Below are 19,000 nucleotides of genomic sequence, written 5' to 3'. Positions count from 1 at the left end.
GCCACTGCGGGTCACGAATTGTTGAGCTTCATGGACGCCTTCTCCAGATACAACCAGATCAGGATGTATGAATCAGACATACCGAAGACCTCCTTCGTCACAGATCAAGGGACTTATTGCTACCGTGTTATGCCTTTTGGCCTCAAAAACGCTGGAGCTACTTATCAAAGGCTAGTGAACCGACTCTTTCAACACCAGATCGGCCGCAATATGGAAGTTTATGTGGACGATATGCTGGTCAAGAGTCGCAGTGCGCAGGATCATGTATCTGATCTCAAATAAACATTTCAGGTCCTGAAAAAGCACAGCATGAAGCTTAACCCCACCAAGTGCAGTTTTGGAGTCAGCTCAGGAAAATTCTTAGGGTTCATGGTAAGCCAACGAGGGATAGAAGCAAATCCAGAGAAGATCAAAGCTGTGATGGAGCTCACTGCTCCAAAAACTATCAGAGAAGTCCAGCGGCTCACGGGAATGATAGCCTCGCTGGGGCGCTTTATCTCCAAGTCCGCGGAGAGGTGCCTGCCTTTCTTTAGTGCGGTCAAAGGACTCAAGACTGCGCCCTGGACGGAGGAATGCCAAACCGCATTTGAGGAGTTGAAGAAGTACCTGTCCTCCCCACCACTACTAACAAAGCCGGAGCCGGGCGAGGAGCTATTTCTGTATCTCTCCATTAGCTCCACGGCTCTGGCAGTTGTCCTCGTCCGCGAAGAGCATCGACAGCAAAAGCCTATCTATTATGTTAGCAAGGTTCTTCACGACGCAGAAATAAGATACCAGCGGGTCGAGAAATTGGCTTACGCGCTGGTAATGGCGGCCAGGAAGCTAAGGCCTTACTTTCAAGCCCACACCATAAAAGTCTTGACTGATCAGCCACTCCGGCAAGTACTCCATCGACCAGATATCTCCGGGCGACTTGTGAATTGGGCCGTGGAGCTAAGCGAGTTCGATATTCAGTACGCGCCTAGGCCAACCATCAAGGCTCAAGTACTCGCAGACTTTGTGGCTGAGTGCACCATCCCCCAGCAGTTCGTCAATTCTGAAGCTGTGCAGCTCCCAGTTGCGGAAGAAGCAGCCCCTGAAGAATGTATAGCAGAGGGAACTGAAACAGAAACCATCCATCCGCCAGCCGAGCAGGGCTCCGCGACCAGCGCACTAATTTGGGAAGTACATGTCGATGGGTCTTCAAACAAAAGTGGTTGTGGAGCTGGCCTCATCCTCACCGGACCTGATGACTTCACTGCGGATTATGCCTTAAGGTTTGGATTCCGCACATCCAACAACGAGGCAGAATATGAAGCTCTCCTAGCAGGGATGAGCCTTGCAATCCAAACCGGCGCCCGGGACTTAAAAGCATACTGTGACTCTCAGCTGATTGCAAACCAGATTCAGGGGGTCTACGAATCTGGTTTGCAACTCGCCAAGGTCCTCCAACTCGTCAGCAAGTACGTCGGTTTTGAGGTTATCAGGGTACCCAGAACAGAAAATGCCAAGGCAGATGTGCTGTCAAAACTGGCTGCCTCCGGATATACCACCCTTGGGAGCATACGCATGGAGTTCCTACCAAGATCCAGCATCGAAAGTAAAGCTGCGGAAACAATGCAGGTAGAGAATGAGCCGTGCTGGATGGATGAGATCATCAGTTATCTGCGCGACGGCAAACTCCCCGAGGATAAAAAGGAAGCCCGCAAGGTGACACAGCGTATGATCAAGTACGTCGCCAAGGTCCTCCAACTCGTCAGCAAGTTCGAAAGTTTTGAGGTTATCAGGGTACCCAGAACAGAAAATGCCAAGGCAGATGTGCTGTCAAAACTGGCTGCCTCCGGATATACCACCCTTGGGAGCATACGCATGGAGTTCCTACCAAGATCCAGCATCGAAAGTAAAGCCGCGGAAACAATGCAGGTAGAGAATGAGCCGTGCTGGATGGATGAGATCATCAGTTATCTGCGCGACGGCAAACTCCCCGAGGATAAAAAGGAAGCCCGCAAGGTGACACAGAGAGCTGCCCGATTCTCCCTCAGCAGTGACATCTTGTATAAGAGATCCTATACTCTCCCATATCTGAAGTGCCTTAGGCCGGGCGATGCAGCATATACACTCCAGGAGACGCATGAAGGAATTTGCGGAGAACATCTGGGGGGCAAAGCCCTGGCGATAAAAGTGCTGCTCAGAGGACTGTATTGGCCTACCATAAGGCAGGGTGCACTGAGTTTGGTTAAAAGGTGTGAGAGGTGTCAGAAGTTCTCTCCCACCATCCACCAGCCCGCCGTAGCAATGGCTCCAATTATCAGTCCACTCCCCTTCGCAGTATGGGGGATGGACATCTTAGGCCCTTTCCCACCGGCCTCTGGAAAGCGCATGTTCGTGGTAGTGGCAATCGACTATTTCACTAAGTGGGTGGAGGCAGAACCTCTAGCCCAAATCACATAGCAAAATGTGCAGAACTTCTTCTGGAAATCAGTAGTTTGCCGATTTGGGATTCCCCGTGCATTGATAACGGACAACGGCAAACAGTTCGACTGCCGTAACTTCCGGAAGTTCTGCTCTGACCTAAAGATTGAACAGAGGTTCACTTCAGTAGCTCACCCCCAGACCAATGGGCAAACGGAAGTTACTAATAGAATCCTGCTTCAGGGGATAAAGAAAAGACTGGACGACAAAGCGGGCCGCTGGGCAGACGAGCTTTATCACGTTCTATGGGCATACCGCACTACTCCTCGCACGCCAACTAGTGAATCGCCATTCAACCTCTCCTTTGGAACAGAGGCTGTGATCCCGGTCGATATAGGCAATCCGTCTCCCAGAGTCACCAGCTTCAACGAGCAGCTTAATAGTGACGGGCTCCGCGCCAATCTCGACCTACTAGAGGAGATCCGGGAAGAAGCTCGAATCCGAGTCGCCGCTTACAAACAGAAAGTATCCAACTATCATGACTCCAAGATACGCCCCAGAGAATTCCGAACAGGAGATTTTGTCCTGAGAAGGGCAGCAGTATCCCAACCAACTAAAGTCGGGAAACTCTCCCCGACTTGGGAGGGGCCATATCGAGTGAAAGAAGTCATCCGCCCAGGAAGCTACAAGCTAGAGACACTGGAGGAGCATTTGTTACACCACGCATGGAACTCCAAAAACCTCAGGAAATATTATCAGTAGGCACATCGTCTGGTGTGAGAGGTGATTTTGTAAATTATGTTTATGATAATATGAATAAATCATTCTTTTTGCAGATTCAAATTTTCCTCTTATAATTGGAAACCCGGTTCGCTAAAACTGGGTACTCGTTGCTGAGAAACCCTGGTTCATTAAAACTAGGGTACTTGCCGCTTGGTTCGCTGCGGCTTGTCTCCACAAAAACCAGGAGCCCACTCCTGGTTAGGAGCAAGCCGGACAGCAAAAACCGAAGCCGCCTGGAAACCCAGTTCATAAAACTTGGGTACTTTTTGGAAACCCGGTGCGCTAAAACTGGGTACTCGTTGCTGAGAAACCCTGGTTCATTAAAACTAGGGTACTTGCCGCTTGGTTCGCTGCGGCTTGTCTCCACAAAAACCAGGAGCCCACTCCTGGTTAGGAGCAAGCCGGACAGCAAAAACCGAAGCCGCCTGGAAACCCAGTTCATAAAACTTGGGTACTTTTTGGAAACCCGGTCCGCTAAAACTAGGTACTCGTTGCTGAAAAACCCTGGTTCATTAAAACTAGGGTACTTGCCGCTTGGTTCGCTGCGGCTTGTCTCCACAAAAACCAGGAGCCCACTCCTGGTTAGGAGCAAGCCGGACAGCAAAAAACCGAAGCCGCCTGGAAACCCAGTTCGTAAACTTGGGTACTCTCTGGAAACCCAGCTTAGAAAACATGGGTGCTCTCAAACGCCCAAATCCCAGGTTATTGAAAGTAGTTGGCAAGCCAGATAAGTTACTCAGCTGAAGCTTATCAGAAAGAGGAGAATAGATACGGACAAATATAATTTCATTCATCAAAATGTAGGGCCTCGAGGACCATTACAGGGTTGGCCTTGAAGGCCGTCAAAAAAAAGAGAGGAAGAAGAAGAAAAACAACAAAACAAACAAGAGATCCTAGGGACTCAAAGACCACTACAGAAAGCAGAAAGAAATACTAAGAGGCATCTGGGACGGTGGCAGTATCGGCAGGGGCCTCTGGATCCTCGTCGACAATCGTCGGCCTGGAAGGAAGAGTCAGATTAGCCATCACCAAGTTCGGGTTGCACGCCTGGAGCTCCTGGAGGCAGTCGTAGTACCCAAGACTATAAGCCTCACTCGACAGGCTGAAGAGTTCGGCCTCCTTCGCCTCCGCGGCCGCCTTTACTGCCGCTTCCTGTCTCTCTTGGGCTCTCCTCCTCTGGGCGTCAATGGCCTCGGCAGCCTTGTTCAACTTCTGCCTCTCTAGGGCCAGATCATCCGTCAGCAACTTCTTCTCAGCTTGCACCCGTCCGATGCTCGTTTGGAGCTCCTGGACTTCGCGGGCCAGTTTTCCGTTCACCTCTTCAGATTTGGTGATGGCCTCGGAGAACTTCTTGCTCTTCTCCTTAAGATCGTTGTAGTACAAACCGATCTGCAGACAGAGACAAGCATCAGTATAGGAAGAAAGCAAAAGACAGACAGAGAGTAAACAAATTTATCACCTGATAGAGTGAAGAGAACACCGCCTCTTCGCCAGTAGCCGGCGGCTCGTGGATAACTTGTTGCTTATCCTTTACAAGGAGACACTTGCTCACAATCTCAGCCGCGACTCGACTCTCGCCCAGTCCGGTGTCATCCTTCTGAACGACCCAATTGGGCCGAAAAACATTGTCACCCGTCCTCACGGGAGGGCGGGCCCCAGCTCCAGTTCCGGTGGATGTACCACCAGACTTAGAAGAACCACCTCCTTGAGCAAAGGGGCCCACTAGCCTCACCGTGGTCTTTGCCTTCTGTGCCGGGGGTGGCGCCGTGTCTCGTGAGGGGGCCGGACTCGCCAGCTCGGTCGCCTTTCTCTTTTGGCGCTCTTGGAGAGCCTGTTGAGCCCCTTCCTGCGCCCTTGGCTGGGCTCCTTGCCTTATCTTCTCCACTGTTGATTGTTTCTTCATTTCTGCAAGTAAGGAAGCAGTCAGAAGCAGTCAGAAGCAGATGAAAGAAAAAAAAAAAATAATAGCAGTTTTTAGAGTCTAGCTACATACGTGCCGGAGTCGCGGTACTTATACCAAGTCCGACCAGAATATCTTCTCCTGAAAATTCCGAACAGTGAATGGGACCTGTTCGCTCCACTTCCTCCCGCATCAGGATTAATGTCCTTTTATCGTCGCCCTCAAGAAGCGGTTTGCGGCTCAGTCCGCTGGTATTCGGAGTATCCCACACCAGAGGAACCGGCCAGGCTTCCCTGGACTCCGAGTCCTTAGCGTAGAAGAACCTATTCTTCCACGAGTGTATCGACGAAGGGATACCAGTGATGATTTTCATATCAGGGCGCTGGCTGATGTAAATCCATCCCCCTTCTTTGTGCCTCTTCAGACGACCACAAGCACGGAATAGAGGCACGGACACGCTCCTCTCCAGCCGGCCATGAACAAGATACAAAAACCCAGTCAGTAACCTCCATGAGTTCGGAGCCACCTAGGCAGGAGCCAGTCCATAATATCGGAGCACCGCGACATAGAAGGGGTGCAAAGGAAAGCGAAACCCTGCTCTCAACGACTCTTCGTAAATGCAGAGATCAGAGCTTTCGTTGCACGCCCTATCTCCCTTTATTGCCGCTCTCAGCTCGAAGGATGGGGGCACACAGTATTTATCCCTAATGTTCTTCAGCATGGACTCGGTGAGGTGATTTTCCTCAACTAGAGCCCGCATGTTGTACTTAGGGTTGGCCTCCATCCGTGCTCTAGCAATGACCTCCACGGCCCGGCCAGGAAGGAACGTTGTGGACGCCTCAGCAACGTCGCTGCCTCCACTCCCCCCTACTCGGTCGAGACTATCAGTCGGGAGCGGGGTGGCGTTCAGATCTAATATCACTTCGCCCTTCTCCCCTCCGTCGTCACTGTCTATAATATCTACGCTAGCGGCCGGACTAGCCATTACAGGCTCCTGCCGTGGCCTAAGCTCTGAGCTACTACTGGTGGAAGACTCAGAACCGAACTCGGAACTTGAACTACTATCAGACATGTAGAAAAAGGAGGGACTGAGAAGAATACCTGTGAGTAGAGAGCTCGCGCGATACTCCAAACCACGAACTGCGAAGCCGAACTGCAAAGCCGAACTCGCAAAGCAAGAGAAGAGAAGGTAAAAGGTGAAAAGTGAAAAGTGAAAAATGGGAGGTAAAAACCTCCTTTTATAACCTTTCGAAGGCTATGGGACATTAAATGCGACGCACGCATCTCGAGGGCACTCAAAGGACGCCACTTGTCCCTTATTTATGACTGACACATTCTCCCAGACAAAAAACTGATTGAGCACGAGCGTACGAATACGCTTACCCCCACCACCAAAGCACTTCGGACTGAATCTCTTCACTCCGGACTGAATCTCCGCCCTCCGGACTGAATCTCCAAAGGGCAACCGGACCGGATTTCCGCACTCCGGACTGGATCTCCGAACTCCGGACTGGATTTCCCCAAGCCGGACTGGACGCAAGACGACAAAAACCAGTCCGGCCCAAGCCGGACTGGATATAACGCGTTTCTACAAAACGACAAAAATCAGTCTGGCCCAAGCCGGACTGGATATAACGCGTTTCTACAAAACGACAAAAATCAGTCCGGCCCAAGCCGGACTGGACGCAAGACGACAAAAACCAATCCGGCCCAAGCCGGACTGGATATAACGCGTTTCTACAAAACGACAAAAATCAGTCCGGCCCAAGCCGGACTGGACGCAAGACGACAAAAACCAGTCCGGCCCAAGCCGGACTGGATATAACGCGTTTCTACAAAACGACAAAAATCAGTCCGGCCCAAGCCGGACTGGACGCAAGACGACAAAAACCAGTCTGGCCCAAGCCGGACTGGATATAACGCGTTCGCTAAACGACAAAAGCCAGTCCGGCCTAGACCGGACTGGCGAACTCCGGACTCATCTCCAGCCGGACTGGCTCAACTCTGGACTGGCCCAACTCCAGATTGGCTCAACTCCGGACAGTCGACTTCCGAACTCACTTCCAGCCGGACTCCGGACTGGATTCCTGGACTCATTTCCAGCCGGACTCCGGACTGGATTCCTGGACTCATTTCCAGCCGGACTCCGGACTGGATTCCTGGACTCATTTCCAGCCGGACTCCGGACTGGATTCCTGGACTCACTTCCAGCAGGACTCCGGACTGGATTCCCGGACTCACTTCCAGCCGGACTCCGGACTGGATTTCCGGACTCACTTCCAGCCGGACTCCGGACTGGATTCCCGGACTCGCTTCCAGCCGGACTCCGGACTGGGTTTCCGGACTCATTTCCAGTCGGACTCCGGACTGGATTTCCGGACTCATTTCCAGCCGGACTCCGGACTGGACCTCCCGACCTGAACCCTTCGATTCACTTCCATACGGTGCCTGGCCGTCCAGGTAATCCATTAACCACACTTTCCCAAGTCACTCAAGGACTTGGAAAACTGGGGGGCAACTGATGGGGTGTAAAAATTCCGGCCTCTCAGAGGCCGCCACCTGTCCTGGAGTAGGTGAACTCCAGCCTCTCATAGGCCGCCACCTGTCCTGGAGTAGGTGAACTCCAGCCTCTCACAGGCCACCACCTGTCCTCGCCCAGGTCATCTCACGTCACCACGTTTTCCCCTATAAATAGGGGTTCAAAGCTCAAACCAATGGGTAATACGAAAAACCCTCTCTCCACCCAAAACTCTTAAGACTAGCTCTGCACTCCTGCTCATACTGACTTGAGTGTCGAAGGGCCTGTTCGGAGTAAAACCCGGGTTGGTCTTCTGACCTCGCTTGCCCTGTGCAGGACTCAGCCCTCGTAGCAGGATTCAGCCACTTCGCTCCCCTTCACCCCGGTCTCTCAGGACTCAGCTCCTCTGGTCATCCAGCTCAGCTCTTACGTCACTGTCGTACCTGTTACCGATTTTCGGTCTAACAGATACGATAACCCAAAATTTCCCGCATAGGAACTGTCCAAAACGATGTGGCTCACATGCCTTTTTCATTATGCAAGCAATATTTCGAACAAGGAATTATTGACCTGTCATTTTCCTTTTTGCATAAATAGATGCTACCTTATTCTCTACTAGCTGAAAATCTATAGGAGGAAACCTACCAAGATTGCATCTTGAAATGATAGAGCTTCCTAATACATCCTACCCACTAGTGGAAGATTCTATTCAAGGTAAAATCTAACTTTAGTGAAGGTGTTATATTCGGTCAATTGCTTTCCAAAATGAGCAGCCTTGTAAAAAGTGTTTAAATGGACTTTACTCCATTGATGATAATAGCACCCTTTACCATTTTCAATGTCTCCTGCCTAGACATAATGCCTCAATTTGAAAAAGACACCCACTTCCAAGTAATTATTCCTAAACTTGACATTGGTAATGGCACTCATTCCAATAAAATTAATCTTAAGTCCATTTGATAATAACACCCATTACAAGTAGTTAAAACATGTTCAAGCATTGTTCAAGCATTGGGGCTGGGTGTTACAGTATTGCTTGTGGTATCGAATGCCTTGCATGCTTGAGGGTTCGCCTTGCAGGTGTGCAACATTGGCGTGTGCCAGGCGTGGATATTGAGTCGGGGCGTGACACATATGTATGTCCTATGCACCTTATATCAAGGGGTAATCGATGATAATTTTATGAAAAAACCACAATAATAAAGTTACTTTGAGAAATAGTAGGTTTGGTTTATTATCTTGTCATATAAGGACGATCGCCACGTTTTGTAGAATCATCACACTTTAGATTTCTAATGCATCCTCCTTATAGTTTTATTTAATCAACTTATATTTAGAGAGGATTTTAATACTAATGCCAAATGGTCTTTGACATATACATATACTTTTACAGAGATGACACTAGTAATCACTTATTCAAATACATAGAAAAAGCCTAATTAACTAAGCAAAAGGCTTTTGGTTGTAGCAGTCAAGGTTGGTACCATAGCTCACACCAAGTATGTCGCAGTATCTCTTGTAAAATCCGATGCGGTTTGCGACCGCAACATTGTTCCCTTTGCCACATTCAAGTCCCCCATTGATGATGTTGGTGGAAACACCTGTAGACACCCCATTTTGACCGGACCATTTTCCCCAAAATCGAATAAATTCTCGAAATCGAATAAAGTCCCAATCCCGAAGTTGAGTCGAGATCCCGGAACCGAATCCCAAAATTTTTGAAAAATCAAACCCGAAAACCCTAAAAATGCCCATTTCCTTATATTTTGGAAATCGCTTGAAGGCCTGGGTGATCTCTGAACCCCGTCGGCATCCTCCTTTCAAATTGCCCTGATCCTCCAGCTCATTTTCGCAAAAATTTGAAAGAGTTACAAAACACCCCTGAGTTTTGGTATTGGCACCTCTCTATACAAATTTCTCAAGTGTGGATGATGCTAACTCGACCTCTCCTTGATATTTTACTAACTTACCTTGTCTCTTAGTGTTTAGACCATGATTAAATGGGTATATTTTCGAATAAAATTTGTCAAGGGACAAGCTGAGTTTGTGTGATTATCAAAGCGAGGGTGAGGTTGTTTCATTTGCAAATGGAAGGGGGTTGATTTAAACAAGGAAGGAGTGGCGATACCAAGCCCTTGTATTAAAAGAAGAAAGATATATTTGTTTTTTTTTTATTACTTGGGGCAGCCCACTCAAGTGCAAAAGGAAGAAATAAAATACACTAGATGGGGGGGGGGGGGGGGCTGCCCATGAGAGAAAAGGGGGCCTAATATATCATTTCCCATTTGCAAGGGGGCATTATTGGAAATTTCCATTGCTTTCTTTGCAAGCCACAAGCATAGGCCATTAGATCAAAGAGGTGAAGTGTAGGGCTCAGATCATCTAGAATGTTTTAGGTTTTAGGGTTTTTAGGAGGGCATTAAGGCTAAAAGAGAGAGATGGATGGCTGAGATGAGAAGGGAAGGAAATGGATGGCTCAGATTAGGAGGAGGGTTTTTACCCTAACTATAAAAAATAGAAAATCTCATGGGTAAATGAGAGGGGAGGCCGAAATTTTTCTAAAAAAAGAAGAAAAGAGAGAGAGAGCTGAAAAAGAAAGAACCCTCTTCCTTGCCTACCACCACCTCCGTCGAAAACCACCGCCACCCTCTTCCTTGCCTACCACCACCAACATCAACAGCAACCACCATCCTCAACCTTCTCTACCAACACCATCAAGCTCCACCATCGGCCTCCACCCGAGCCACCATCTCAAACCACCTTCTCCGGCATCCTCCCGGCCACCACCGCCTCTCCATCTTCTCCAAACCGCCACCACCCTTACCATTTCTCCTTCAACAGCCACCATCAATCTCCCAACCACCACCCTCAGCCTCCCTTCAAAACCCTTCTAAAAAAAAAAGAGAGAGGGGAAAACCCATTTCTCTGCAAAACAGAGAGGGGGAGAGTAACAGAGAGAGAGAGAAGGGAAAAAGGGTGTTGGGCTCGTCTTCTCTGGCCATCTCATCCGGCCGGTCACCCACCATCATCACCACCATCTTCCTCTTCTTCTTCTTCTTCTTCTCCTTCTTCCCACCACCAGCCGAGCCACCTCCAACCGCCGGTCAACATCCTTTCCACCACCACCACCACCATCACCATCTCCAGCCACCATTTCTTTTGAAACCCACTTCAAAACCGACCTCTTCTTCTCTCCTTCTCCATCTCAGCCACACCAAAACCCCTTCCAACCCATCCCCTGTTTTATCCGAAACCCATTTCCACCGTTTTCTTCTTCTTCACAACCCAATACAACCCATACCACCGGAATCCAGCCATAACCCGCCGGAATCCGGCAACCCCATTAAATCCGATCAAACCCCATCACTTAAACCCATTTGTTCTCCCCCCATCAAACCCCAATTTCCCCTTTCACCACCATTCTCTAACCCAAAACCATTTCTATCCTTTAAAAAACCCACATCTCCTCAAACACAATCCTCTCCATTTTCATTATAAACCCCAAGTTTCATACCCATTTCAGCAAAACCCATTGAATCCGGCAGTCACAACCCAATTCCAATTACTTCACAGATCTAAACACTTATACTGTCGATCTCATTGCTATCAGTCATCGCCGTCATCAATTGATGAGAGGAAAATGGAATCGGTAGTTTGATTGGTTCGAGGGATCCAATGCATCACAACAATCTGAACAGGTTGGTACCCTTGCAGATTCACTGTGTGATAGGTACCCTTGCTTGTCATTCTATTAACCGTGTTCTGTAAACCATTTTTTTAGACTCGAGATTGGTATTGAATAATTCGAAAATGGTGTTGACATTAGGTTTTGAATACATGAAAAGATAGTAGCATCTTTATAAAGATGCTAGAGTATAGGTGTCGGCCTTTATTTGTTGATATCGGCAATATTCGATTTCGAGGTTTCCACGAAGTTGTCTTGTCTTTTCGGCCTATGATCCTAGTGTGATCATAGAAGTGGAGTAATACTTATATCTTCATTTCCTGATTGAATCCTCTTGTCATCCTTGTTTTCGTTAGGGTTCAGGATTTTCATACGTATATGATCTTTCCATCGATTTTCAAGAACTTCCTCTTGAGTCAAGGCGATGACGGAATGATTCTTGAGCCACCCCTAATCCTTCATATCTCTTTTCTCATCTCATCACTTCTCACGGAGCCTAGAGGTCTTCTCTTCTCCATGATCATCATTTCTGACAGGGTTAGGGGTTTCTTTCCTTTCCTCAGTTTCGAGTCTTCTCTTCATACGTTCCTCGGGATGCTCTTTGTATTTCGGGATCCCATCGATTTTGGGAGCAATTGTTCGGGTTTTAGGCGATGACGGACGGCAACCTCTTGAGTCAAAACCCCCTTTCGATCAAAAGGGATAAAAATACATAAAAATCAAATAACAAAAATCCAAAAAAACATTAAAAAAAAACACTCAAAGCGTTTTTCGAAAAGCTGTTTCGAACTACGTTGGCTTGATCCCTTTTCACAGGGTACGTAGGCAGCTTGGGATCGTCATCCCAAGTTCAGTCAAACTTTTCAATAAAATCATTTAAACCCTTCAAAAAAATTATTCCAGCATCCAAAAATATCTTTCAAGCTTTTCTCAACAATACAAAAACCAAAATAGGCAAGGATGGTGATTGCCAGGTCACTTAGAGCCTTCTTTTTATCTCATTACCGGTTTTGATCGTGGTTTGCCGGTTTTATTGGTTTTCCGACGTTTTATCTGGTTTTGGGACGGACGACGACGTAGCGTGGCCCCTTTACAGGGATTGTCCTCGCTGAGCGCAACGATAGGCTATGACGATCGCGAGACTTGTCCGATTTTAGCGGATCAGGATCACTGAGCTCGATTCCTTTAGAATCGCTCCCTGAGTCTATCGTATGTCCCATTTTCTTTTCCCTGGCATCTTGGGTTTGCGCATACCGTCTATTTTCTTATTCCTTTCTTTCCTCGCATCTTTTAGCTTATCATGTGTTTGTCTTTAGTTCCGTGTGTGTTTACTTTCAGCTTGCTTGTTCCTTGTGCGTTTAGTTTCACCTGCTTATTTACTTGCTTAGCTGTGACATTTATTGGCTTACTTATCATGATCATATGCTTAGCTGTAGATATTTACCGCTTTTCTGCTTATCATATCTGCTATTACTTGCTTAGCTGTAGTTGTGCATCAGGATGTTATTGCTTTCCTAGATGTGACGGTGAGTTAGGATTTGGATGTATATTTTCTTCTGCCCATCCCCGGGTCATGCATGCATAGATAGACGTTTTCTCGGGGATACTCGTTCCCATTTCACATGATTTTAGCCCAAAACTCTTCAAAATTAATTAAAAATGGCATAAGAGACCAGGTGTTTGCACTTGGGCGAATTGGGGGCGCTTAACACCTTCCCCATTCGTCATCAGGCACGGACTTTTGTATCTCTGGTTATCCGTTGCAACAGAGTATTTCATGGGATCCAGGGCCTCTTTCCTTGGATGGCGACTCTTCTTTGTTATAGGTACATTTTGGTTCCGGGCTAGTCCTTGAATCGAGAGGTATCTCATTTATATCGCCACCCATGCTGTGAGTGGCACCATTTCGAGAGTTCCTTGGTAGAGCTCTCCTTCACATTGTGGAGATCTTAGAGGATCGGCGTGGGATCTCGTGTCCCTCGCCACCATTCGTCCTCGGGATCGGGGTCCACAACACCGAATCCAGGAAGGCGACCCGCGGTCTTATCTTCATTGGATGGTGTCCATCGGCCTGTGATGGCATCATGACAGGAAGGTTTTTGTGATTTAGAAGTCATCCAACCATATTGCTGTCTTAAATGAAACGGTAGCATCAGTGGAAACTAGATCAGGGTTGGCGAGAAGGTTTGCCCCAATGGCTTTTCCAGCTGGGCCGTAGTTGTAGTTGCTGCAAGCACGAAAATACAAGTCAAGATAGATCTATAGAAAGCTAAATCTAGAAACAACAAAAAAATGCATGGAAAAAGAAGAACTTACTATGAGATTTGAATGGGACCTCGGCTGTGGTATTGTTTACCATAAGCGCATGGAAATTCTGCATTTGCAACGCAGTAATCTACTGGATTCTTGCCTTGTTTTTGAAGGAAGCAATATCCCCATGAATATTGGTCGCCTGGTGCAGTTGCCCACTTACCTGAATACATCAATTAATGAATCATTAATTAATCACAGATACTAGATCCACGTTAAGTTGAAAAACTAACACGCATAATATATATATATATATATATATATATATATATATATATATGTATATTATATATATATATATATATATATATAGAGAGAGAGAGAGAGAGAGAAAACTGTTAAGCGCACCATTTTTTTGGTGCGCTTAAGTTGTTATAACGCCTCCCATTCGTTTAAATGTTTGGGTCTCGCTGGGTCCTGCTAAAACGCACCAATGGGAGGCGTTGGTGCTCACTTTTCTCATATATATATATATATATATATAGGGATTTTCTAAGCTCCATCGCAAAAGGGTTTCCGCGGCTGGTTTGTTGCACGTCAAACCAGCCACCTCGTTAATGAAAACAACAGCTTTTGTCTCCATGTGCGACAGACCAGCCGTGAAAACGCTTTTGCGATGGACGCTAGCAATTCCCCAATTCAATTTAAGACAAAAGGATTTCAATTGACAAAGGTGACAGGAAAAATGCCCATATAATGACCCAAAAATTATTTCCATAAGATGATCCCAGCCTTCCGATCTATAGAAGAAATGCATGTTATGGAAACCTCTATATATCGGAAGACTAGGATCCGCCTACGGAAATAATTTTTTTGGCACAACCGTCCATTTGATGGCTGTAGATATTTCGGAAGGCTAGGATCCGCCTACAGATGGGCTGTAGATATTTTTTATTGTTTTTATCCAAAAAAATTAAAAGATCCTAGAGCCATAGATTCAAAATTCTATTGTAATTAAGAAATCCTAATGGTTTTCAACTTGGGCTTTAATTAAACAATCCTTTAATCATGCAACAATTAACACTAGAACATGCAATGAACACAAATTAAATCAAAGCGTATGAAACTTGAATTTTATGATATTCTCACACAAATTAGGTGTGGGATTATGATATTCCAACATCCCCTGAGTTTTAGAGTTTTTATATGGTGTAAGCTTGCGTAGATCAGTATTTTTCGAAAAGTACTATACGGCATACAATTGGATGATCCAAACCATCCATTTGATGGGCCACAATGTAAATACGTTCTGACCCAAAAATCATTTTCATAAGATGATCCCAGCCTTCCGATCTATAGAGGAAATGCATGTTATGGAAACCTCAACAGGTCGGAAGGCTAGGATCATCCTATGGAAATAATTTTATGGCCACAACCTATTTCGGGCCATAGGATGATCCAAACCGTCCATTTGATGGGCCACAACTTAAATAGGTTGTGCCCCAAGAATTTTAGGCGTGCGATTATGATATTCCCACATCCCCTGATTTTTAGAGTTTTTATATGGTGTAAGCTTGCGTAGTTCAGTCTTTTTCAAAAAGTACTATACGGCATACGATTGGATGATCCAATCCATCCCTTTGATGGGTCACAATGTAAATAGGTTGTGCCCCAAAAATCATTTCCATAAGATTATCCCAGCCTTCTAGTCTATAGATGAACCACATGTTATGGAAACCTCTATAGATTGGAAGGCTAGGATCCACCTATGGAAATAATTTTTTTGTGAGAATATAAGAATATACCATGCTCTAGGTGAACGTGACCCGTCATACAGTGTGGTCCTCAGTTTTGTACCCACCATATATCAAAAACAGTGTAAGCATCGAACAATATCTTGATATGGAGATGGCTCCAAATTTAGGGCGGCTTTGAATTTTCCCTGCGCAAATGCCATTAATGGGGCCTCAACTATATGTCTACTTGTCCAGGTGGATGATACTAAAGGTACATCACAGATCTCTACCGAATGACAATGTCTCTCTCGTCCCTTATCTGTAGCGGCCCCGGGCAGTCTATAGAGAGAAGATTAAGGCATAAGTTTTGTCACACCCCAAACCGGGGTCCCTGAGACAGTGTAGCACGCCCCGATTTCCAACAACAACCACATGGACATGCAAGGCCAAAACAACCACAAACAACCGATATCAGAGATATACAGAGCAACTAGCGGAAACATTTATTTATTCAAAAGAAAATCCAAAAGATAATTAATTAATCCCAATACCTTGAGGGCCACATGTCCCTCGATTCACACCGCTACGAATAATGATGCTCGTTAAGTAAATAAACAAATTTAATTGTCTAACAAGCTACAATAGTCTCTAATAAAGCCAAGCCGTTTCCCACTCCCATTCCCCAGGACCTGCTACCTACGTTCATTATCTAAAAAATGATAGACAACGTGGAATGAGCTTTTATGCTCAATACAAAACAAAGAATTTGCATCGGTTGGATCAAGTATACAAAACACGACCAAAGCATTTAAATAAGATAAATGCATATTTTTTCCAAAGCAAAACTAGTATCATGAAATAAATACAAAGCGACATAACTATCAATTGGAATAATCCGCACATAACTAATAGTTTGGAACAACACACAGGTTTCATGATACAAATAATTCAACTAGTTCACAATTCCACACTAGACATAGCTATGGTCTTGATCACCTCTCAAAGTGACGGGCTATCACAATTTGCCAGCTTAACATCCCATACTTGCGTGGTTGTTGATCGGACCCACGTAGTCACGGCCAAGTTTTACAGCTCCTACCTGGCAGAGGTAACGAATCGGAAACTTTCCCACCATCAAGCACTCACTATGGTGGAAAAATACCGATCTTTACGTGACTACGCACCAGTTATCACCCTCCAATTAGTTAAGGTCGGGATATCAATTCATAGCTATGCTATTAACCGTGCACAAGGCACCAACCGGCCCACCCAGACCCAATCATCAGTCACCATGTAGAAGGCACCAACCGGCCCACTCAGACCTAATAATCAGTCACGGCCCACTCGGGCCCAACGTTCCATAGGGTAATAACGAACATACAACACAGATCAAATATCTAGAGATTTGCATGAAATGAAATCCAACAAAATACAAAAGAGTAAATCAACTAACAGATTTTTCGAAAATAAAACATATGCAAACCACGGCGTACTTGATCCAATACAGAAGGAGTTGATTGAGCATATTAGAGATGCTAAAACTCCAAAAGAAGCGTGGGAGGCACTCTCATCTCTCTTTTCACGGGCGAACGATGCACGGTTGCAGTTCTTGGAGAACGAGATCGGCTCATTAACACAAGGTAATTTATCTATTTCTGATTATTTTATGAAAGCTAAAAACTTTTGTAATGAGATATCTCAATTGGACGAGGTGTCTAAGATTAGTGAAAGTCGGATGCCGAGAATGATTATCCGCGGCTTGAGGCCTGAGTTTAGTGGTTTTATCACTGCTATTCGGGGTTGGCCAACGCAACCGTCTCTCCTGGAGTTGGAGAATCTCTTGATTAATCAAGAGATGTTGGCAAGGCAAATGGCCGGATTGTCTGTGAAAGAAAATGAGGAAGCGCTTGCGGTGAATAGCAAGCGGAAGTGGAAGAAAAATAAAAAGCCAAAGGATGGCTATAAGAGGGTTGATCGGGCTAATAACAATGACAACTCACAAGAAAAATGTTTTTTTTATTGTTATGGATGTGGGAAGCCTGGTCATAATAGAAGAAATTGTCGAGCTGGGATTGAGACCGATGATGGGAATTTTATTGTTGAATCCAAAGATAAGGAGGATGATGACGATGGTGAATGGGATATGCAAGCTTCTTTTGCTTGTGATGTGGCAGTGGAAGAGACTGCTACGGAATATGACTTGGAGGGGGAGGTTTGTTTTGCACTCAATGTTGCAGAATCTTCTGTTGTGAAGAATCATGATTGTGAAACAAATTTGGTTGGTGAACAAGAGACACTTACCGAAGAGTGTAATATCTCAGAAGATCATGAGGTGGAAGAGGCGTTTACGGTAGATTGTAATGTCTCGGAAAATACTAAGGTGGAGGAGCCGACTTCGTTTGAAGAGGCAAAAGACATAAAGGAGTGGCAAATCGCTATGGGCGAGGAGATCACTGCCTTTAAGAAGAATGAAACATGGGATTTGGTTCCACTACCTGGTGGAGTGTACCCTATTTCTTGTAAGTAGGTTTACAAGGTAAAGACCAAAGCGGATGGTTCGATAGAAAGGTTCATGGCGAAACTTCTTGCTCGAGTATTCCGTGAAAGTACATGCTTGATTATGATGAGACGTTCAGTGCAGTAGCCAAAATCACTACGGTAAGTGTGCTCATTGCCCTTGCTACTTGTAAAGGATGGAAGTTGTGGCAAATGGACGTGCAAAATGAATTCTTGTATGGTGAATTGGATCGAGAAATTTTCATGGAGCAACCCAGGAAGTTTGAAAGTACCAGAAATCCGCAATACGTGTGAAAGTTGCGGAAGGCTTTATATGGTTTGAAACAGAATCTGAAAGCGTGGTACGGTGAGATAGGGAAGTTTCATCATGCTTTCAAAGGGTTGAGCTACAAGAAGTTTGTGAAGTCTCGGAAGGATCTTAGCGTTGCTAGTGGAGAGTTACGCTGAAGGGGAGTGCTAGAGTCATCACTGATTCATGCACGACATCGGAGGGGTTGGGCCAACATGGTTGATTCATAACAGGGTTGAGTAGTTTGGCGAGTCAGTGTTGAGGGGGAGAATTGTGAACGTGTCACCACCGACTCATTAGAGTCTTTATTTTATTTGGTTTTGTTTTATAATGAGATAACAATTAGGAAGAGTTTATTTTCTTTTGAAATTCTATGTCTATATATAGTGACCGAATGAATAAAGTGAGTGGTCTTTCCACGTTATTTTTAAGAGAGTGCAATTCACGTTATTCTGCAGAGAAGAGATACAGCATTTGTTTCTCTCTCCTCTTGATATATTATCCATTATCTTAATTTGGTTCAACTTTATTGTTTGGTTCTCTTCTCCAAATATACTAAAGAAGGTTTACACCCCTCCCCTTAACGGCTAGCTTTAAAAGGGTGAGTTCTACCTAGGTCACAACAAGTGGTATAAGAGGCGGGGTTTGGTAACCCCGGTGTGCCCTCTTGGACGGTGAAAATCCCTCGAGGCCTCGGAGAATATCTCGTAGTTCCCATGTTGACGATGTGTGGGGGAAATTTTTGGGCGTTCCAAATGATTTAAGTTTCATCTTTCTTTTCCTTTTCATTTGTTTTGAGAAAGAAATCGATCAATTCCGATTCTTTCTTTTTCTATTGATTCTTTTCCGATCGAGATGTATGGATCCGTGGATCTATGTGTCTATATAGATCCTGCTTATGGATTAATGAAAATGTGCAAAAGCTCTAATT

General features: G+C 45.7%; 1 protein-coding gene and 1 pseudogene across 1 annotated transcript; one reads left to right on the top strand and one right to left on the bottom strand.

Annotated features, from left to right (window-relative positions):
- Window positions 1-420: 420 nt before the first annotated feature.
- On the top strand, window positions 421-3,248 carry LOC143886030 (uncharacterized). Its single transcript, XM_077390029.1, has 4 exons — window positions 421-747; window positions 871-2,214; window positions 2,635-2,916; window positions 3,228-3,248. The coding sequence occupies exons 1-4, from the start codon at window positions 421-423 to the stop codon at window positions 3,246-3,248; spliced, it is 1,974 nt and encodes a 657-aa protein (XP_077246144.1).
- Window positions 3,249-9,006: 5,758 nt separating this feature from the next.
- Window positions 9,007-19,000, bottom strand: part of LOC143886635 (endochitinase-like) — a 43,700-nt pseudogene continuing 33,706 nt past the window's right edge.

This window comes from Tasmannia lanceolata, unplaced genomic scaffold (genome assembly GCF_043159265.1).
Source record: "Tasmannia lanceolata isolate RefF3 unplaced genomic scaffold, GAP_Taslan_0.1 ptg000011l, whole genome shotgun sequence".
NCBI lineage: Eukaryota > Viridiplantae > Streptophyta > Magnoliopsida > Canellales > Winteraceae > Tasmannia > Tasmannia lanceolata.
This window is presented reverse-complemented; position numbering and strand designations above follow the sequence as displayed.